The following is a 22,928-nucleotide window of genomic DNA, read 5'->3' as shown; positions in this document are numbered from 1 at the left end:
CTACAGGCAGTGGAGGTATGGATCTCTTGGCTGAAGGATTCCTCCACATGTATCGCAGTAACCCAGCTCTCTGAGCCTGGCCAAAGGTTGACTGCTACCTGGATCATACTGGCCCTGTGTTCTGGGAAAGCATAGCAGGAACACTGAGCCATGGTGCAAAACCCGTCCCGGGGTTTTATGATGTGGTGGTGGTGGGGGGGTTGGTGGGTGTCCAGTCACAGGGGTTAAACTCTAAACTGCTGCGCCGGGCTGATCTCAGGTCTACTGGGCCGTGGCACGCCAGCCGCTGCCCCGGCGTCAGTCTGTCTGCCTCAATATCAAAATGCAGCTGACCACTGAACTGAATGAGCTAGCTGTCACCAAACTGAACGTGATCCGCACAACAATGGCCTCTCAGCTCTCCACAGTTAATTACAGTGCTCGGTCTCTCAGTTCATACGGACTACAAGGGACCTTTCCATATGTCTTGAAAGAGCCAGAGCGGCAAAGAGAGCAGTGTGTTTGTAGGTGGAGAAAAAAAGTTACAACAGCTACTCTTCTGAAATTGCACTGGAAGAACAAACTTTCTTGCCTCTTGTTGGTTTAAACATGACAAGTACTGGCTGGGATTCAGGTTCAAACATCCTCCCCCCCAAAAGAACTGGGGAGTACAGAGGAGAGCCTGGGGTGAGAAGACACGTGCCTGTTTCAAGGGTAAGTGTTTGTCTTTGTGATTGTTTCAATATTGGCTTTTTGAGCGTGGTGGCACGATGTAGTCCCCCAGCGGTGTGCCGGCACAGAGAAGCCTGGGGCACACTGCAGGCAATGGAGAGGGATTCCTTCCACCCACCTCCTTTCATCAAGAAAGAACAACATGGTCCTGCGCTCTGCTGTGGCCCCTTGGTCCAGCGCACCAGGGATAATCAGATGATCCCCTTTTATACAGCTTATTAGAGGCATCTCATGCTGTAACATAGGCCATATTCTCACATGCATGTGCCCCCTTTGTAGCGCATGATGATTTAAGGGGGTTAAGCAGAGTTTGAAGTGCCGCAAGAACACACTTTCATACCATCTTAAGGTCATGTGGTGCTCTTACCACAAAGCTGATGCGTGCGAACGGAACATCTCCTAATAATGGCAGTTCTTATTAACAATGACAAGATTAAATGTGAAGGGGCTAAGAAGAATTAAGAAGAATTTCCAGAAAACTTAAGATGTTCAAAGAAGAAACACTCAGCATTTCTTGGTATCATCGTCACAACATCTGTCTGTGTGTTTTACTTCCTTTCAAATGAGATTGGTTAATCAGTCAAGTCACAGAGGCGAGCAGGAACAATAGCACTTTACTGATGTTGCGAAGGCTTAAAATGAAGATTTGCTGCATCTTGTCCATCCAAAAGGAGAATCAACTGCAGCAAACACCACTGGCAACAAAAACATTTAGCACTATACTCTAAAAACAACAAGACTAAATGCTCATGGGGCCTTCTCTTCAGCTTCTGTAGTCTTTAGCAGGATAATCACCTCTGTGTGCTACGAGAGTTATTTCATGCCTTTCTTCATGTTTGCTTCCCGTGTATCCAAATCTCATCGCTCCTTTTTTGTATTTGCATTCCTCTCACATAGTGGCAAAGATAAGCGCCCTTATCCCTTCAGCCAACAACCCGTATCTCGCTCTCGTCTCTGGAGGGTCGCGAGTATATATTGTTCTACACGAAGAGCAGGCTGATGAACACAGTGTAATTAAAATGTTTCTAGCTGCCTGGTGAAATGTGAGATATCACTGGAGAAAAGAGAGAGAGGAAGGGCTGAGGCTGAGGGTATAAGTGAGACGGAGGGGTAAGAAGAAGAGAGGAGAGCCAGAGAGAGCAGAGAAGAAGGAGGAGAGGGTGTAACAAAGCAGAAAATGAAGAGAGACATAAAAGAATGGGAGCTCAAGGAGGTCAGGCCCATCACAGGCTTTAGTGTTGCCTTTAAAGATGCCTGGGACAGGTGGCAGCTCCAGACAATCTCGCACCACAGAGCAGCATCCTCTCAGGAGGAGATAAGGGATTCCTCCATCCAGGCACCCTCATCTCCCTCCTCCTCCTTCGCTCACTCTCTCCACCTCCCTCATGCCCACCCGCCTCCCCTTCTTCCTCCCGTCTCGGGGTTCTCCCAGACAGGCCGCTTTGATGTGGCTCAGTGTGAGCGGGCAGCTGTAGGCCACGGGGCTGCAGCAGCGCTGCTGGGCCACTGGGCCGGCGGACCGTTGGGAGCCGACTCGAGCGCGGCTCAATCAGTGGGGCTCTCCGGTGCCCGGCACTTTCAGGTCTCATTAAAGCGCTCCGGCAGGGTTAATCCTCTTTAAGGTTTACATGGGCCCCAGTTTGTCTCTCTGCCCAGGCTGAGGGAACCCCTGGGCGCCACCTGCGTGACAAAGACTCAAATCACTGTGACACAAGTTGCCTCACTCCTCCACTCCCCTTGTATGTTCTCCTCTCTCTTCCCTCTTTCTCTTCGGCTCTCTCTTGCCGTCCCCTGTGCATTCTGCCTCTTCTTTACTCCCCTTCCCTTGATAGTACCTAGGCCTGCTTGTAAGTCTTTTAGGATTATTTGGGTGGAATTTGTTGACAGGGGTGCAGTAAATGGATTACAACTTTGTCCTTGTTTTGGGATGCTGTGAGGAGGGCAAGGGGAGAGATCAGGAGGATGCGCTTTGAATAATGAGAGAGGCAAAGAAAAAGCGATAGACAGACGGAGAGCAGGATTAACTGAAAGAATTAGGAAGACGATGCAAGAGTGAGAGAGAGGGTGAAAGAGAGGCTAAGGTGACAGCAACGCAAAGAGCACCGAGAATGGAAAAGAGGGAGAGAATCAGAGAGTTCCAGCTGTTGTTGCACTCACGAGACCTAATTGGTCCAGAAGCATCGACCCCAGTCTGGCCCTGCAGAGCCCAGCAGCCATTTGTCTGATTGCTGTGACACCGGGCTTTGTCTTTGCTCTGTGACACACAGTTTCCTCCATTAGCCCAAATAATGGCCACGTACCTCTGGAGGCCTGCACAGACTTTGTCTAATGTCTGTATGGGTTTGGTGGAAAATGGAGGAATAGCCTTACAGTAGACGGGAAATATCATATGAATGTAAAATATATTAAAAGTCTGCACCGGTGGTTTTGAATGCCATTTTCCAAAGGTTACAATATGCTCTTAGATTGATTTCCCACCGTCCAGGCCACCAGACACTGGTTTCCACTAATTTGCACACATATGAAAATCAGCTTGCAGAAGACTTACAACCTGCTTGAGAACATTTTGTTGCCAGTTATGAACTCAACAGTGTCATGAACTCAAAGATTTTTTTTCCGAGATTGAGATTCTCAAACCGCAACTGAAGTTTTGCTGCAACGTAATGAATTAATGCGTTGCTTTTTGGCCGTTCACCCTGAAATCTTGGATGCCCTTGAATGCACCACTGAGGAGAATTTTAAAACTGGCCGCTTCTTTTAACCACATTGCTGTTTGATAGTACACAATTTTGACATAAAAACAATAGTGACAAATAGGGATGTAAGAAAATATCGATACACGAGTATTGCGATATTATGTTTTGCGATACTGTATTGATTCTCCAAAACGCTTTTAAAGCTAGAGTGAGAGGCCGTACACATGCCGTGTCTTTTGCGCGCTCTAATCCATTGTAGTCAATCTAGACACGTGAAAGGCACGCTCAAACGCTGCGCCCCGAGATAAAAATAGTCCAACTTTTGGAACGCTGCAGTGCGTACCGCATGTCATGTGACCAGGAACAACCAATCACAGCCGGCAGATATCTTTTCTTTCTTCCGTATATATCAGTCTACAGTAAATATATGGAGGAGAAGTTAATCATTTTAGTGCAGGGCTAAAATCTCATCCTTTCTGACCGAGGACGTCACAACATCCGGTTGAAAGGTCAACCAAATTGCCACAGAGAAATTTAGTATAAAGCTACAGTGATGGATTCACGGTGCTGGGAAATCCATTTATCTTTGTTTTTATTGTGTTTAGTTTAGTCAGTAAGGCTTCCTGCTAAATAACCGCAACTTCATCATCATCGTCATCGCAGCACGCAGGTTTTGGTTGCTTGGTAACGGCAGGCGCGACAGGAGCGCAACCTCCCAAGCACATTGGAAAGAAAAAAAGCGGCACAGCCACGCGTTTTTAGACGTGGCATGTGTACGGCCCTTAAGCTACTGGCATCATATGAAACTAGAAGCCTAAGGATAGTAGAATAGTAGCCATTTCATATAGTGATCTTTTCTTACTCAGATTTTATACAGGTGTGTCTTTATACTATGAGATTTCCTAAAATTAGACTTGAAAAAGTCGCAATATATCGCAATATATTGAATCGTTACACCTGCATCATGATACATATTGTATCGCCAAATTATTCTCAATACACAGCCGTAGTGACTAAACACTCACTGTGATGGATTATCACTCACAAATTAAAGTCTCTACAAGTTGATATTCATAGCACATAACATGAAGAACAATGGCTACATGGAATTTTTGTAAACAAAATGACCGGCTTTACTCAGTGGCCTCTCAGCGTGATTCAAAAATTGAGAAGCTGTCCAGTTTCCCCAAGCAGCGTCCAGCCCGGTGTGTTATTATAATGCAGGTGTATTAGCCTCACAGTCACTATCACACAGCCACATGCAGTTTTAGTGTCACCTGCATAGGGCCGCTGTGGCACAGGGCTATAGAGGGTCAGTATGATACAGGGTAGACCGATACAGCTGTGGCAATCATGAACACTGCCACTGATATGACCCTGGCTCACGTATAGATGTCGCAGTAAATCTGAATAATTTATCATACATTTAAGATACAGGCATTTAAAGGAGTCTTTAAAAAACACTTTTCATTTTTTCCTTTGACCCCAATTCCTAAATAAAGATCTCAAGAAAGATCAAACCGTAAAGCGGCCTTGTATTTGAGTAAAATAAATCACACAGGGGCAAAATAAATGTAGCAAAGTCCTGGTGAGTTAACCTGAGGTTTAAATCAACTCCCTTCTCTCTGAGAGGTATCATTGTTTGGAGAGGAGGAGATAGACAGATGTGAGAGATAAAGAGAGGGAAAGAGGTGTAGCGCAGTGTTTCAGCTACTAAACTGCTGTGTAAATCTCTCCCCAGCTGGGTGGGGGAGAGGAGGCTGGAGGGTGGGGTAAGGGTAGAGAGGGTGCTGGAGCGAGGGGTGGGGGGGAGGAGGAGGGCCAACGCACAGCGCTTTGTTCTGCTCCCCAGCTTATCCCAATCTGGAGAAATTCACCAAATGTAGGAGATAGATTGGCGCTCCGCAGAGGCCTCGTGAAATAACCTTCACTCCCTGATCCACACTGGGATACAGGGGAGGAAGGGAGGCGATGAAGGGAAGAAAAAACACGAGGTTGGATGGTGCTGGGGGCCCCTGGAAGAGCAGTGTGCGTGCTTAGCTCCACTCTGTAGCGAGGCAAGGGTCCGCGTGCCGGCGTGCAATTTGTTAAGATTGACTCGGCTTGGTAAATGTCTTGCAGATGCTGGAGCACCATTAAGATATTTGTGGGACTTATGGAGAAGGGAGCGGGTAGAAGAGCAGGCTACTTGGAGCACAGCCTACGTCTTGATCTTCATCATCCTGGTTGCTGAAATCAGGGTTTATTATTTCAGATAAATGTCCTGCAAATGGATACATATTTTACATCTGTACCAATTGAACCTTTTGGGCGCTTTCACGAGCCAACATTTAGTCCACTTTAATCCAACTCTGGTGCGGTTGGTTTGGGCAGTTGTGAACACAGTAATCGTACTCTGGTGCGGACCAGAACAATCGGACGGCCTTTTCCAAGCGAACCAAAATGCAGGCTGCCTGCGTGGACATTTGTTGAGATGGACACAGGTAAACGACAGGTTAACATGAGTGGGAGAGGACGGACCTGGACTTCTGCAGTCAGAAGTTTGTAGAGAACACACAGAATACGCTATATAAAGTCCACAAAAACAGTGATGTTTATAAATTCATGAACTGGAGGAGAAGGGATTCGTGTGCAGTCGAGTCGAGTACAGAGTCAAAGTGAAAAAACGTTGACATCAGTCCGCAATTCCCCGCATAGAAGTGGCAGCTCTCAAGATGAAAAGATAAATTCGCTCTTTAGTACATGCCCCTCAGCAAATTATTTTTTTTAATTTGGTCTGTTTTAATTGTGCACTGTGAAACCGAACCAGACTAAAACCAAAAGTATCAATTTAACTCTGATTCGGACTAGCCAAACAGACTATGGCTTTCTCCCTTAGATAAAGTCTGGCAGGGAACTGTTTCATGTTGCACTGTTTGAGCGTAGTGGTTTGTAAATATTGGCACAAAGAGATAACCTGCTTGAACATTAAGTCCCAGTGCAAATATGCATAGACTTGTAGGACCGTGAAGAGAAAACATGGGCACCGACTGACTTGTTCAGTCTAGACAAACAAATTACCTCTGACAGCCAGTAGCGTTGGAATGTATAGCCTGTTTATCGTGCTTAGCTGACGTTTAAAAAAAAAATAAAAAATCACTTCTGTTTTTCTTTTCCATCATGTTAATTACATTTACCCACGGAGAGACTGTTTGTGTTAAAGGGTGTGAGAGCAGTTGAGCAAGAGAGACAGAGAAAGCAAAAACAGAGGAGAGCACAGCGGAAGAGAGAAAAAAAGATCTATTGATTTACAGAGGAAGGGCAGAGTGTGATCTGCCAGCCTTGCGTATATGATGAATGGCAGAGAGATTGGCACGGCAACACTTAACATTCTTCTGTTATTTAACCTCTCTGCTTGCTTTCTTCTCCCTCCTTCTTACTATTGCTCTTTGCTGAATAAAAAGCTCTCTCTGTTCTAGCGCCCGAGCATCGCATACAGTAGAGAAAGCTCTGCACAGCAAGAACATTAGGCTAATTTATACAGCGGTAATTAGGCCATTAGACCTGAAACAATCTGGGACCCCGTAATTAAAGCAAAGCGCTCCAAAAGTCAACAGCAACTCCCATTGAGCTTAGCTAAACAGTCTCCGAAAGTGTTATTTACATGTCCAAACAGCTTGAGGTCTCAGTGTAAGCAAACATGATGAGAGGACGGGGTGTGAAGGGATTGATCAGAGGGAGAATTCAGCCTCACCAGAGAGCCGACGTCCAAACTGCTTCTACTGATAGTCTGCATGGGACTTCACTATCTCTTTCTATTGCCAGCCAGATAGTTGGAGCGAAGTACAGGCACATGCTAAATACTCATAGTCACGCTTGTTAGATAATCTGTCACATCTAAATTTCAAATTTAACATCTGTGTTTACTAAAAGAAAAAATCCCTCAGATGCCCTCAAGCTGAAATGTTGCACATTAAAAAGAGTTATTTTTATTAAAGTGTAATTCATTTGATTTGATTTTATGACGATGAATTGATTGATTCTCCACGACTGATATCAAAACGATGCCAACAGTTGATGTTTTAGGGGAAAAATGCAATGCTAAATGCTTTAAGCTACTGTGTAGAACTTTCATTTAGTGTAGATTTTTGCGGTCCCTGTGGACAAAAGCTGTTGTGCTTCCGAGCACCAGAGTCCCTTTAGAAAACCTCTCATTTTACTGCAGCAGGGTCTGACAGTCTGCCCCGCACAGTCCTGGTTCTGGTTCTCCTGTGCCTCCCTTTCGTCCAGCGAAGCCGGATCTGGGTCTGTCCGCGGCGGGCTGATCGCTGCTAAAGGCCCTGCTGAAGTCTGAGCTGAAGGAGTTTCTGGTGAACCTGCATGATTTCGTCTGATTTCACGCGGACTGGGCAGCACCGATGACAAACATTAAGAATATATAGAAATAGGCAATCTTCTCGCTGATGGTCTCGTTTGCTTATGTAGGTCAAATAGAGGCACCAGTATTTAACTGGGGCTGTTTCATAACCAGTTAAAAGTTCCTCACAGTAGCTTTAACTCAACTCTAGCTATGCTGTATATAAGTGATTCCCAGCATGGGGTTGCGAGCGCCAAGATAAATCTGAGTATTTGCTTTTTTGTGAAATATTAAATAGTTTTCATGGACATGTCATGGTCATATGCAAACTGTGCTGGTGTTAGTTTTAAGGGGTCATTAGGTAAAGTAGTTGGAGACCATTTCTACGAGTTTCTCAAGGTGACATCTCCAGGAGTAGGTAAATAACACCAGTAACAAAATACGCCCTGTTTTTTTGCACAGTAAAGTCATGTACATGTTCTTGTATTCACTCCAAGAAAGGAGCGACATAAGTTGCGCACACATGCCCTCGCAAACACGCAAACAGACAAAGTCTGGAGCATCTTTTGCACGCTCTGCGAAGTGTTGCAGAGTTATGGTGTAACTGCGGGCCTCGCTGCAGACGAGCGTGCCTGAGCAGTGAGATCATGAGCGGGGAGAGAGGTGGCATAATGAAATCTGGCAGTCACAGCCCCGGCACAGGCTTCATATGTTCCACATTAGCAATTCACAAACCTCTGGAGCAGGCCCCAGCAGCCCTTTTCTCACTCCGCCTTAGTCGCTTATGACAATCTGTCACTGGCTCTTTGTGCTCTCGCAGCAGAGCGTCGATGAGAAGTGCAGTGTTTATAGAGGAGCGTCTCGTCCTCGGCTGCGGGTGACACTCTGTTAGAGCAGAGTCAGTGAACCCTCGCCAGAGGAGAGGAGGAGCAGTCAAGACAATAAACTCACAATGCTGAGTTGACAACAAAAGAGAAAGATGAGAAATTGTTTGTGTATTATCAAAACCCAAATCAGAATTGTGAGTGACAGCTCAAATTCTCCTAAAGTATCACATCACATGCGTTCCAAAGCACAGTGAAGATCCTTTGTGGTAAAACTGCCATTATGAAAGGAGATTAACCAATAAGGATATTTGCAAATGATGTGCTTTAGGCTTTATCCTCCCCTTGTCCTCCCCCTTCTTTTGAAATTATTCAAGTGTCCAATAAAGGACAAGGCAATTACCATCCTCTCTTTAATGAAGGGGAAGCTGGCTTTTGGTCCTGAGCACGGTGTGTTTGTGTTGAATTAGAATTAATGAGCGCGGTCAAAGTTTGCCGCTAATTGCCCTTTCATTAAGACCCATTTGTAATCATGTCTTAATGGCTTCCATCCCTTTTCCTAAAAGGATAAAAAAAGAGGAAAAATGTAAATCAAAAATGAATACTGCTGCTCTGGAGTCATTAAAATGTTTGAGAAGAGTTCTGAAGAGCGGGCGAATTGTTAAGAGCTATAAAAACGTTCAGTGTTTCAGAAAAAGTTTGCATTGGCTTAGAAGACTTCTTTAATCCCTCTCACTTTGCCAATGGTGGTTTACCAAATGCAACCGGGGACAAAACCATCGTGATTACACTTTCCTGAGGAATGCTGGAGCTGCTGTGGTGTGTGGCCGCAGTGGGAAGGTAAAAATTGTGGCACGTGCGTCGGCTTCCTATGTGCCCTCCAGCTGTATTCTGTATTAGAGAGACGAGAATACCCCTGAATATCCAGAAGAGCAGGGGCAATTTAGTCCCGGAGTAAACAGTAAGGAGTCCCTACAGGAAACACTGGAGATGGATTGCAGGATGGAGTCTTTCTCCCCCTCTCTCTCTCTCCTTCGCCCTCTGTTCTTTGCGACTGTATACATTCCTTCCAGTGACACAGGGCTGTTTGCCTCGCTAATGGAGAGCTGCGCTGGCGTAAAAGAGGTGGCAGGCTCTATTTAGATAGGGCCATGGTAAAGTAAACTTCAGAGTTGGATTTAAATAAACCTCGGCGGAACGGTTTGCCATGCAGCCACGGCGAGAGGAGGGAAGGAGGGAGGGAAGGAAAGAGTGATGAAGGAGCAAGGGTCCAGTCCAGGCACAGGGCTGTGCTGAGTGAGGAGCTCCAGAGACATAAACATAGGGGGGGATCTGGGTAATTCAATGAGGAGTGGCGGATGTGGGAATGCAGGTGTGTGTGTGTGTTGCGGGGGTGAAGGGGTGGAGTCTTCAAAATGATTTCACAGTTTGTAATCTCTACAGTCATCCCTCATTACCCAACAGGACAGAGGTTAGTGCAAAGTTCCTGCAATGTGGGCAGGGATCAGTAAGATCAGAGAACATGAGGCTTTTACTCCCATCGAGCCAGAACGCAGCGCATAGACCCCGGTAAACCTGAAGGTTCATTTCCGACTCTGACAGCCGAGGGCCGACAGCCTCGGAGCGGAGCTGTGGAGAGTAAACAAAAAAAACGATTCTGCCCTCGTCTACCAGCAGCCCATCCCTCTATCCCAGAAACCCCTCATCCCTCCCTCCCTCAGCAGCCGAGCTGAGCCGAGCCAAAACTGAGTCATCAGGAGGAAACTATCAAACAGACTGAGACTGAGTGGTCAGATACTTGCCAGAGCTGCATGGAGGAGGCTTTTACTACTTACATGCATCTCTGCTATCGTGAAAACAGGATGAAACCCCCCTGAATGGTTTCTAGAAGTTTGCCTAAGTTTTGTTTTTACTCATTCAGCAAACCTAATGTGCTCCAATACTGAGTGATATTTCAGAGTGTGTTTCTAACATATGGATAAAGTGAATTTGGACACATTGGACCTGGATTTAAGAGTTGTTTTTTGCATTATTTCACCTCCTGAGGAGCCAATCAATCCCTTCTACTTTTTCTACCTCCACTTGTTTCTCTTTATTCATTGTCACCGCTGCAAGACCTCAAAAGATGTGCTACCACCTCACAAGAGAAGAAGTTCACATTAAGACCCAGACACGAGCAGACTAGAGACGACGGTGCGGGACACACCGCAAAAACTAGGCCAACAGACAATCACCGATGGCCCCAAATTGTCCGACGGCTGACCATTGGCTTGGTGTGTCAGGGGAAGGGGTGGAATCTGAAAGAAATGCTGCTTTTCTGGGTCAGGGATGTCCGCCTCTTTGCTGTCTTTACGCACGTTGTAGAGTGCCAGTGTTTTAGACTTAAAGGGGCACTCCACCAACATGTCAAAGTCTATTTTCTTATACGGCAAAGTACTATATAGCCTGTGAAAACAGATGTATAATGTTGTCTTTGACTCTGGAGAGAGGTTTCCAAAGTCTAGAGAGTAATACTCAAGTTACAATCACCCAGGTATCTGGGTTTAAACTTGGAGACCCACATTAGGGACTAAAAGTCAGGATATCTCGGCCTCTGCTGCTCCAATTTTGACAATTCTGTTTTTAATCTCTCTCTCGCAACTTTATGGAAGAGCAAAACTAAATCCCCTCTTTAAGACTTGCATTCTCATGCTGCAGGATTACAAACAACACCAAGCTGATCCCCTCTTAATTGTAGCTGCGTTGGCCCACGCTGGCAGTGATTCCCCCCACATTTAATGGGTGAGTGATGAGGTAAGCAGACCTGAGAGGTGCTGGGGGATCAACACCTGCTGCGTTGCCCGGCTATGCAGCTGCGTTTGAGCGTGGAGCAACACCCGTAGAGCTGTCGGGCATCCCACCGTTTGGCCCTCTGCCCTCTTGGCACACACTCCCAAATGTTTACAAGCAAAAAAACACATAGCTAGCAGCCTGAGAGACTTGCTGTGTGAAGGTATGCAGATGTTGACACATGCTCTGCCTCAGGGTGGTGATACGCGACTTGGCAACGGTCTCCGTAACAGCCAATAAAGTGATATGTGTTCATATAGTATGTGAATGAAAAAGTGATTTGTTGCTCTGTGGACCCTTATGTGTGCGTGCGTGTTAGTCATTTGCTGTTTCTGTATTTCTGTACAAGTTTTAACCCATTTCAGTTTCACAATACGACCCTCAGGTAGGCAGCAAAATTCCCACTCATGGTTTGCTCGTTGCAACTTGTCCAACAATGGATGCAGAGTTGCAACACAAAATTCCAGCTTTAGTTTTTAAGATTACGGTGCGCAGTGCAGTTAAGGTTAGAAGATGAGTGCATGCATGTGTGAATTCAGTCTGGTGGTGAATTTCAGGGAGTAAAAATAGAGAAAAGGCCTGGAAGCTCATATTATGCAAATGTTTTAATGTTTTATCTGGAGGGAGAAAAAAAAAAAGAAGCTTCTCAATTCTTTCTGGCAGTTGTGACAAAACACTGAAACAGAAAAGCGTGTTTTCTTATTCATTTCATTGGTTGTACTTTGTACAAAACCACATTATGCTTGGTGCAGTGAGAAACGTGCCATTTGGCTGCTTTCCTTACGGTTATTTATCGCTGTTTATTCTGAGTTCTATCAGCCTTGAGGCATTTGCAAAGACTTTCTCAGGGAACATTTTGCAGCTTTTAGTTGAGTGCTTTTAATGAGGTCTCAATTGGGTGGGTCTGATGAAAGATAGCCATCATTCACTGCCTTTCATTATAGCTGCTATTTAGATTAGCCGAGGAGGGAATAAATTCACATGACAATGTGTTTTGGAGGAACCAGGGGGCTAAAGAAAATGTCTCATATTTATTTTTCTCCTTCTCTTCCTGTTATTCTACGCAGCTGCACCGCAGTTCTTCCCCACCTTCCACCCTCCTGTGCCAATCGACGACAGACATACCCAGGGACGTTACATCTACGAGCCTTCCCCTGTGCCCCCTCTTCATGTGTAAGTCTTTCAAAGTGTTCTCACACTCGCACACACACAACCAGAATATCATACCTGAGAACACATTTGATTCAGCTGCATCACACGCATCACTGGTGAGCTCCCCCCCTTCTCTCCTAATGGCGATACAAATCAAGATCCTTCCGCCTGTGGGCGCGGAGCATCCTCCACATGGGTGCTGCTGGGCGCCTCTCTTTGCCTCTCAGGATCAAAGGCCACGGCCTCGTACGCGCGCAACATGATCCGCATGTCAGAGACACGCAAATGAACATGTGTCAGAGACGCGGAAATGAGAGCAGGGCGAAGGGAGCCTGGGAGCGTGCGAATCTCATAAGAGCAGTGATCAAGCCTTGTCAAGAGAAGGAAGCCTCTGCTGACATCTACCCGTCTCTGACAGACACAGATGGGCTCCTGACACACAAACTGTATACTGCTAACCACGCCGCCTCATCCAATCACATGCACGTACGGGCTATCAGGTATGAAGTAAAGTAAAACATGGTGTCATGCCTCGTAAGAGAGAGTGGTAAGTATTTATAAGCAGGAGAAGTCTTGTTACAGTAGTCTCGTATTTCCCTGGAGTGCCTCTGACGGTGCCGGCCAGGTCAGCAGAGAGCTTCAAAGCATTCCCTCAGCTCGCTCACTTATACACTCATGCACAAATTACTCCTTTTTTTTCACTCTTTCTGTCTCTTTTCCTCCCTCCATCATTTGTATTCCTCGCGTCCAAAACAGTGAGTACCATTCGGAGACGCTTCATCGTCCTTGCGGCGCTTGTTTCTTTACCCGCAGACACGAAGGAAGCGATCACCGCGCGACGAGGACAAATTGGATGGGGCAGCTACTTGGGCCGCATTATGTTTGATATTCTTCATCATTATCAACTCCCCCCTTCTCCTCCTCAGGAGTCATATCTCTCCCTTGCTGATGTGCCACTAAGCGTAATGAATTTTTTATGTCCCCTCCACCCCCCGTTCTCCGCCTCCCCACCTCCGGCCCACCCTACCTCTCAACCCCTCATCTCCTGCTCAGGGGCTGCAGCACGGGGGGAAAAAAAAGGGGGGAGAGAGGCGAGGAAATAAAAAAAGGGAGGTGATTGATGCCCCGTGTCACTGCAAACAAAATGGCAAATATAATTTAGCATTTAGCTTATGCAGAGATAATGGGGCGAACACGCGCCGGCAACACAGGCTCGAACAAACAGCCCGGCTTGTTATCCGTCAGGAGTGCTTTGGTACGATGCGGAGCACAGGTTAGGGAGGAGGGAGGGAAGAAATGAGGAGGGGGTGGAGGGACAACACGGAGCCGGGGAATTGAATTAAGGGGGAGAAGTTACGCAGCGCCGGTGTCTTCAGTCACTCTGTCCGGACAGGCGTTATCTGTGCGCTCGGTTCGCTGTCACTGGAAACACGGCCGTGCTTTGCCACGCTACTTATGGCCTATTTATCCAAGCCATTAAGCATAGAGCTGTTTAATATGACACGCTACGCTGAGGGAAACTATTTGTCATTATTATAAGACAGCTGTTTAGTACCCAGCCTTATTTAAAACTCACTGTCACACACGTTATCTACCAACTTACGTGGGTTTTATGCAGAAACTACTTTTGAGTCTTTGCACAGGGAAGCAACAATATTGCCTGCTTGATTAAAAAAGCAGCACTGAATTCCTCAGTGAGAAGAAGCACTCATCAGCTGCAGCTGGGTCCAACCACCTGATGGCAAATTAGAGTTAATTACACTTCCTGGTTCGGCAAGTTTTAGCCAAACTTCACGACCGTAGAGCAGAAAGTAAACCTCTCTGAGGATTTAAACGTGATGCATTGGGCTCTGTAATGTTGCTTGTAGCCAGGGCCGAGCAAATAGAGGCAGTCGACGTATAGCTGTCGCTTCAGGGAAATGGAGGACAGGAGGCGGCTTATGGAGAAATATTGAATTGTTTTAAGACAAGTTCTCCTCGGTGAGCAGAATTAATCGTTATTAGCCCTCTCAAAGATATGCCTAAGTACACAGGGACTATTATTGCAGTACTTCCCCATGCAGCCTCTCATTACGGCCTGTAATTACAGTTGGGTTGGCCCCGCGGCAGTTCCATCAATCCAGCCAGCTTCCCCCCGCCATGCACGCACGCAAGCCAGTCACCACTGGGCGTCCGTGGCCGGAGAAAAACACGGCGAACGCCCCGGCAGCTTGTTTCCCCCTCCGCCACAATGACACATCCGCCATCCGTACGTGGCAAATGAACAGAATCATATCCTATTACCGTGAAGGGCCTAATTGAAACATGTTTATTTATGGCCCCTGTTTTCAGGCGAGGAGCGAGCGTTAGCAGCGCAGCTAACGGGCTCCCGCGATATGAGGCGGTAGAATTAAATTAAAAGCTCATAAAATGAAATATGCTCCGTATTAGCTGTTTGACACTTAATTTGCCTTCAAATGAGCAGAGGAAATCACAAATTAACTGTCCTTTGTTTTTTTCCCTCTTTACCTCACCTCCCCTATTAGGCAAGGGAGAGCGCAATTACAGACAGAGGCTAATCGTTTAGTTTATGAATTCTTGTGGGGAAGGTACCAATGTGCCATTCAATATTAAAGCCTCAGGGTCAGGAGGGGGTGGGGGTCCTTTACTGTGGGTGCTTTCTTTACCGAGGAACTCTTATATTCACATGGAAGAGAGTTTCAACAACCCCTGTTTAAAATGAAACCAATGCCAACTAACAACAAACTTCTTCCGAGCCTCCATAAGTCTTTATGTCCTTTACTGATCCAGGAGCAGCAAAAAGTCTGCCCTGCTTTTTCCTCTGCATGCCTCTGGTCTGGAAACAGCTGACCTCCAGCCTCAGCCAAAAAGAGAAAGAGCCCTTGGTGCTCCAGAGAAGATGCTTCCTGCTTAAATAAACACATTGATCGGTGAAGAGCAGGCTCTCCATGGGAGCTCTGGTCCCCTCTGCCACCACCATTGTGCTGGGCTGGCTTAATGGGAGTTTAGGGGGGAGGCCGGGGCCAAGAGAAGAGACCGCTCCTTTCATTCCGGCTTTATTGCCCGACCACGGTACACAGCAAAACAAAACAGCCCTCTCACGCGGCTCAGCGGCGGCTCTCGGTCACCCGGAGACCGCTCGGAACAAACGGAGGTATTCGTCACAAGTCAATTATCAGCATCGGAGTTCACTCTGGAGTCCCGGGCCCTCGTGCTGTGAATGGGGGCCACTAAAACAACAAAACAGTCTTACGGGATAAGCAATTGACTCACAACCTTTTGCGCAGTTACCGTATGTGGATTTAGGAAAGAATTAGTCAAGAAGACAGTTCATTTAGGAGTTTGTAAAGTTGTAAAGCAAACAGAAGGCCCTGAGCTCTTTGTGGTTGTTTTTCAATTTGATTGTGAATTTGCAAACGACTATTTTGATAATCGATTAATTGGTTTGAGTCATTTTTTAAGTCTTAAATATGATTTTTTTCTGGTTTCTTTACTCCTCTATGACAGAATATCTCTGAGTTGTGGACGAAACAAGACATTTGAGGACGTCATCTTGGGCTTTTGGAAACATTTTTCACCATTTTCTAACATTTTTTAGACCAAACAACTAATCAATTATTCCAGAAAATAATCGACAATGAAAATAATCGTGAGTTGCAGCCTTAATATACATTATTAAAAGATTCTGAAAATAGATTTATTTGTTGTTAAGCATCTGAACTTTTGAGCAAATGTTTCAAATTAACATTTTAAGTATCTAGAGAAGTAAAGTAAAACATAAAAGTATAATTCATTCTACTTTTTTTAGATACAAAAACACAAATTAGTTATATACTGTTTATTTTTTTTCTGTTCTGAAATTATTTACGGATATATAAGGATTTTAAAAAACAACCTGAAGCTCAAAGATGCCAAACAAAGATTTTAAAGAAATCAAACTTGTCAGTGTGACTCATGAATGAAGTCATGGACTGTATTTTCTGTCAGTGTGTAGGTATAGCGAGCAGGTGGGGGCTGTGTGGTTATTCCATTCAGGAGAGTGTTTGTTCAGCTGCGGGCCGCGGCCTGCCTGGAAGGTATTCTGGAGGCACCAGGGGACAGAGTCTCTGTCATCGCAGCACAACCTCAGCTCTCAAATGAGTTAATCGACTTAAAGGCTGCGTGAGCTGTTGCTTCAGAAGCGTCGTTTTACATTAAGATTGCACCAAAAAAGCGAACGAACCACCTTGTTAACCTCCGAATTATATTTTCTGTATAGATTCGCACCAATTTCACACTGTTCCAGTACACCAAGTCTTCCTCCTCGCTGTCCTCTGCCTTTGGCGGAGAGAGCATTCTTTTTTCTTTTTTTTTTTAAGATGTGCGCCGTGTTGTTTTGTTATTTACATAAACTGTTGTCAGAGCGCCCAATCTGGGCATAGAGGAGCGGCGTGTTGCTTAGCATAAAGACCACGGTCTTATCTCAACACCTCCTTCCAGATGGGACGAGGCCGAGCATTGCAATACACGCACACACACACGAGTACAGACACACACACATAATGCAAAACAATAGAAAGACAAAAGGGTCTACTGTAGCTTTTATAGAAGCTAGAGGAGGCATGCTCTGGAAGTGTGCAGCTTCATCAGTGGCTGTTTATGGTGAGATTTGACTTTGCAGTGTCAAGGCCTCATTTAACAGTTGATATTTCAGTTTCAGGCCAAATTTCAACACAATTTTTAGCGATTTTTAGTCAAACAGTAGCTGGAATTTGTAACTATATATGTTTAATGCAAGCAATTTTTTTTTAAAAAGAATAAAAATCATAGCCTACTTGACGAGTTGCTGTTAATATTCACATTTGAATATCGTCTAGACTAAAACAGAATGTGAAGCAGAGCCATAAATTACATTAAGAATTGATGATTATTTCATAATCGCATCTGATAATTTGTGTCCAGATATGGCTGCTGTCACCGAAACGCAGGGGCGAGAGACGAAGGCCACTTTTTCATCCTCCTCTCCAACTGTCCAAAACCCATTCTGTGTGACTTCATAGGTCACCCCTCTGTGGTGCAGTCACTGGTTTCCCTCCCTCGCCCCTCCATATCCTCCCCCCCTTCTTTAATACTTCCTCTATGGAGTAAGTCGGGGGGACAGGCGGTCACGCAGTAGCTGGCTTCATGATTAATGGTGTTTATTCTTGACAGAAGGCTCCTTTATTTATCTGCATTGCAGTTTCACTGATACTATCAGTCACCTGAATGAAAAATATTCAGTCATACCAATTTTGCAGTATAATTGAGTAGAGTCACTTCCTTTCAGTTTTCTTCCCCCCTCGCTCTCCTCTCCCACTCTATCTGGCAGCCTTATCATCGCCACAGTAATTTTCGCGCTGCGTTGTTTGATATGGAGAGGCTGGCTTTAGCCGCATTTGACATAAAGCCTCTTCAATTTTCAGTGGAGAGGAGAGAAAAAAAAAAGGGAAGAAAGAAAGTTGTGCACCACTCTGTGAAAATGTGCGAAGAGGGGGGAAAGTATCTCTCCCCTTTTTTCTTCTGAGGCAATTTCAGGATTTAGAGAGAAAGGAGATAAATGCCTAAGCAGATTGAAGTTACAGTATATCTATTTTTTTTGTAATACACCAGTTTCAGAAGCCTAAATGGGCAGTGTAGTCTTTTTTTTCTATGCAGCCGGTGCACAGCGCCGTGATATTTTGAAGGCACCTGTGTATTTTGAGAGTGATGGATCCAGCAGGTTGGGTGGAAAAAAAAGAGTTTGGCACAGCAGATATTTGACAAGACCTGTAAAGGTTTTAGGGTTGAGTCATTACCCGTGGAGATCTGTTAAGACATGTTCCAAAACTCTACTTACCAGGCTAGGATTACCTACGCTGAGGCTGCTCCTGCCGCTCTGTGTACAGTCGTATTCCTCCCTAGTTATTAAATATATCATGCATTTTTAATGCTTTTTTTCTGCTCTTTGCTAAATGGTTTAACGGCAAATATAATCACAACTAGAGAAGCAAATTCACGGTATTTCTAATCTACAAATGATTCCTTACATAACACTTTTATTCAAATCCTATCTGATTATTCGCTCAACATTATATTTCCTGTTCATTGTAATTTCTTCAGTGGAATTTAATTTTAGGCTCCATTATAAATATCTTTTGAAAAAGGTACATTTCGATAAAAGGGGAATACATTAATCTCTAATACGAGGCCTGTGAATTTGCACATGTAACACATTAGTGGATTTGATTTTCTATACTCGAGTCATTTGCCCCCTCTTCATGTTTGAGATCTCAATTTGTAGCTCTCCCATGGAGCACAATGGAGAAGCAGGTCTGAGGGGAAGAGATAACAGGCAGGTGCCAACAGCTCTGCGCTAATGTGAGCGTGTGTGTGTGTGTGTGTGTGTGTGTGTGTGTGTGCATCCATGCTGACACACACACACACACACGTTTGAAATATTTTCTCGTCAGTGTTTGAGCGTCAGTTTATTTATTTCACTGTCATTTTCTATTTTTTGTTTGCAATTCTTCATCTTTTATTTTCCTTTTAAATATGAAACACATTTAAATGCATATTTTATTTCCTTGTATTTGAATATTCACAGTTCAGACTACATTTTTCATAATGTTTAGTTTAGAGCTGCAATGATTAGTCAATTTATCGATTAGTTGATGGGCAGATTACAAAATCGGCAAACTGTTTTGATAATCGATTAGTCGTTAAATTAATTTTCATGCAAAAATGCTTTTTTCAGCCTCTCAAAAATGCTATTAAAATCCTATTAAACTGAATATCTTTGGGTTTTGGACCGACAAAACCAAACATTTAAAGACATCACCATGAACTTTGAGAAACTGGAATGTACATTTTTCACTATTTTCTGACATTTTATAAACCAAACAATTAATCAATTAATCTAGAAAATAATCGGCAGATTAATCGATAATGAAAATAATTGTTATTTGCAGCCCTAGTATAGTTTGCAAAATAATTGTTTAAATAATTATAATATGCATTATAAATAGGGCTGCAACTAATTATAATTTTTATTATCATTTAATCTGCCTGTTATTTTCCTGATGAATCGTTCTGTCTGTAAAGTGTCAGTAGTAGATAGTGAAAAATAGTCATCACAATTTCCCAAAGCCCAAGGTTATTCAAAATGCTTTTATTTTAAATCTAAAAAAAAAGTCAGTTTACAAAGATATATGAGAAATAAAAGTAGTAAATCGTCTTATTAGAGATGCTGGATACATAATGTTTTGTAGTTTAGCTTGAAAAATGAGTGCAACAATTGATCAATGCTGATTAATTTTAATGTCAATCAAGTAGTTAATTAATCAACTAATCTTTTTCCAAAATATCATGTGCAGCAACACTACACAAACCGTAAGCAACATTTAATCTATATGATGTATTGTATTCATAAAGAGCACATACAGTGTTTAGTGGTTTTAGTGGTAACTTACTAGATGGGTGTGGCAGGCTGTCACTTTTATGAGCCGTGCCGGTTCTTAATTGGCTTTGTAAAAGACCCTCCTCTCATTGGCGGGGAGCTATTAGAGAACAGCAATGACTGTCAAGATATTACCCAGCGCTGCTGCTCAGCACGCCGCCTCACATCGTCTCCATAACCTCAGGCAGACGCCGTCCTGACGTCTGTAAATCGGAGGCTGAATTTTTAGAAAGGAAATATTTTGCTCCCTACCTAATGCACAATTATCAATGTTACTTCTAGACTCTTTGAATTAAGTCAGTTTTTTTGCTTTGCCCTACAGACGTCATGCTGTAGCAGCGTAGAAATGTGGAATTTCCATTACTGTGATCTCTGGGCTGTGGGCTCCAGACCCAGCGATCCCACTCTAGGGGCCAGTTACAGCAAGTAACGAGACCAAGGGAACAGGGTCATAAATCCTCTCCAGCTCTCCTCATTTTCCATCCTCCCTCCCTCCGTCCCTCCCTTTCCTTTCCTCTCCATCTTTCCTAGTCGAGCCTTCAATACATGATTTAAGAAACCTAAATGTAAAATATCACCACATGTTTAAAATGCCTCTGGTCCGGCTAAAGACCAATCACAGTTTTGAATGTAAGAGGAAACAGCTTCTGCACCGCCTCTCCTCCCGTTTTCTATTTGTTTATCTTCTAAGTCACACTCCTTTTACACTCTCCCCACCAATGCAAATTAATTCATAGCACATAAAGCGATTCTATTCTCTCAGCCGTGCGTTATCTCCCTTATCAGATGTGGCGTCCATTACATCTGATACTGATAGTTTCATCTAATAATGTGAGTTGGAGTGAGCCAAAAATACAGCCTTCCCTTCTTCTGTCTTCCATGTCTTCTTTTTTTTTTTTTTGACATGGGGTCAGCTTTTGAGGTGTTTTTCCCCCCACGAGTGTCCGGCGGGAGCTGCACAAATATGTGCAGTCATGCACGCAGCTGCAAAGGTGACCGCACTTGTAAAAATGCAGCCAGCTTTTTGTTACATATCCATCATTTTTTTGAGTAAAGTTTATTTAAAAGGGATTAAATAAAGCTGGGAAACTTGTTCCTAGCTGAAGTAAGAAAAACAAAAAGTGCCCTAGAGCAAGCTTATTAGGAATTCCCTCCCATTCATGTCAGTTTTGTGTCACTTGTGTAGCAGGTTTGTGAAACATCCTCCTCTGGGTATATCCAAAATGTACACAGGTCTGTGTTTAAGCCTCCCAAAGCTTTGTCAAGCCTGAGCTTGGCACCGCCGCGCACTCAGCCCCCTTCATGATTAAATATCAAGGAACTCCACATGACATTTTATTAGTCCAACAAGATGGATGAAATGGCCAGAATAAAGTAGGCTGTGTCTTTTCACTTTCCCACCAGCACTTGCCTTTCTTCTGTTCGGATTTTCTCTCTCTGCAAGAAGTATGTATTAGGAAAACGTGATGGATTTCATTCTGAAAAGGAGATTTTCAGCGCCGAGAAGGAAACATATATTTTTGTGTCTTGTACCTGATGCTCCTGTTCTCCCTCCTCTTCCTCCCCTCCCTCCCTCTTTTTTTCTGTTGTTCTTCCTCAGATCTCTGTCTGAAGGATTAACCATCTCCAGCAGTGTGTCTCTGCTGTCTTGTAGCATTGTGTATTGTTTGTGATTTGCTCAGGCCCATCCGTGCGGCTGCTCATTTCAGCAGCCCAGCGTGACGCGGTGAATCGAGGAGGAGGGGGTGAGGGATCCACGCTGCACCTCCTCGCAGCCCTGGGCCACACTCATTCTCCTCACCTGAGATGGGCCGCACGCACCCACGCAGACATGCACGCTCATTACCCAGACTTTTTGGGGTAGCGGAGGCGGTGGGGTGTGGAACCCGGACCCTGTTTAGCTGCAGGCGTCAGCTGAGATTCTGTGTAAAGGCATCGGGGCCATCGAGACGTTACTTGAGAGGAAAAGGAAAGATAGATGTGCTTCCTCCCTGTTTTCACAAGTTTAACACTTCAACACCCAGGAGTCCCCTCCTGTCTTCTCTCTAGCCCGGGGCATGCCAGAGGAACTCAAAACACAGGCTGAGAGCAGCGCTAATTCCACTTGTGCTTGCTTTGGAAAAAAAAAGAAATCAAGTAAAAAGTGGAGATGAATGTGGAATGGTTCATGCAAAACAATCTCCAAATCGTGCATGGGAGAGAAACAAAAAGGAACAAGAAAATGTTTTGTTTTTTTTGTTCTCATGTTTGATTCCAGCCGCCTTGAAATTACAGGAAAAAAAAGGCAGCCTCATTTTGTGTAATTTCACTTTCATGTTCTCATTCCCTCACAATACACTCTGTTGATTCGTTTTGGTAGACATTCTTATCTCGATGGCTGAAATTACATTTAATTGCAGTGTGGAAAAATGGTCTCCTGCTGCGCGGCAAAGCCAAACATAAACTTTTCAAAACGACGATTGCGTTCGTAATTTGGAAAACCGGCGCAAGCGGCGAAAAGATGTGTCGTTTTTGATAACGCATAATGACTTTGTTGAAGTGGAAGGAGTGGCGAGGAGCCTTGATCTAAAACAAGAAGCATTTTTTACGTGTGACACACCTTTCGGCGGCGGTTAAAACCAGGTCCTCTGACACCTGGACCCGTTTGTTATGACTTGAGCCTGTCACACTCGCTGGCTCCTGTTGATAAACATATGTTATCACTCCAGCGGCGTGGAAGTGATACGTGCCTACGGGGACGTACTGTGTGCTTATATGTAGACAATGTGAGTGTGACTGAAACACACAGGGGGGAGGAGACGGAGAAACTGAAGCAGAGTCGTGGGTATTCAACTGGACAGCGAGTGTGTGTGTGTGTGTGTGAACTGACTCCGCAGTGTATGGGAATGTCTGGCACGCCTCCAGAAGTATCCCACAGAGAGGGAATC

General features: G+C 44.6%; 1 protein-coding gene across 2 annotated transcripts in view; it reads left to right on the top strand.

Annotated features, from left to right (window-relative positions):
• Window positions 1–22,928, top strand: part of gli3 (GLI family zinc finger 3) — a 104,585-nt gene that overhangs the window by 44,259 nt on the left and 37,398 nt on the right. For both annotated transcript variants that reach the window (XM_074622505.1, XM_074622504.1), the window contains exon 4: window positions 12,464–12,569. In XM_074622505.1, the coding sequence (XP_074478606.1) occupies window positions 12,464–12,569 (106 nt within the window). The remainder of the gene's footprint in view (window positions 1–12,463; window positions 12,570–22,928) is intronic.

The sequence above is a fragment of the Sebastes fasciatus genome, chromosome 21 (genome assembly GCF_043250625.1).
Source record: "Sebastes fasciatus isolate fSebFas1 chromosome 21, fSebFas1.pri, whole genome shotgun sequence".
NCBI classification, from domain to species: Eukaryota; Metazoa; Chordata; class Actinopteri; order Perciformes; family Sebastidae; genus Sebastes; species Sebastes fasciatus.
The sequence above is the reverse complement of the archived record's forward strand: the minus strand, read 5'-3'. Positions and strand labels throughout refer to the sequence as shown.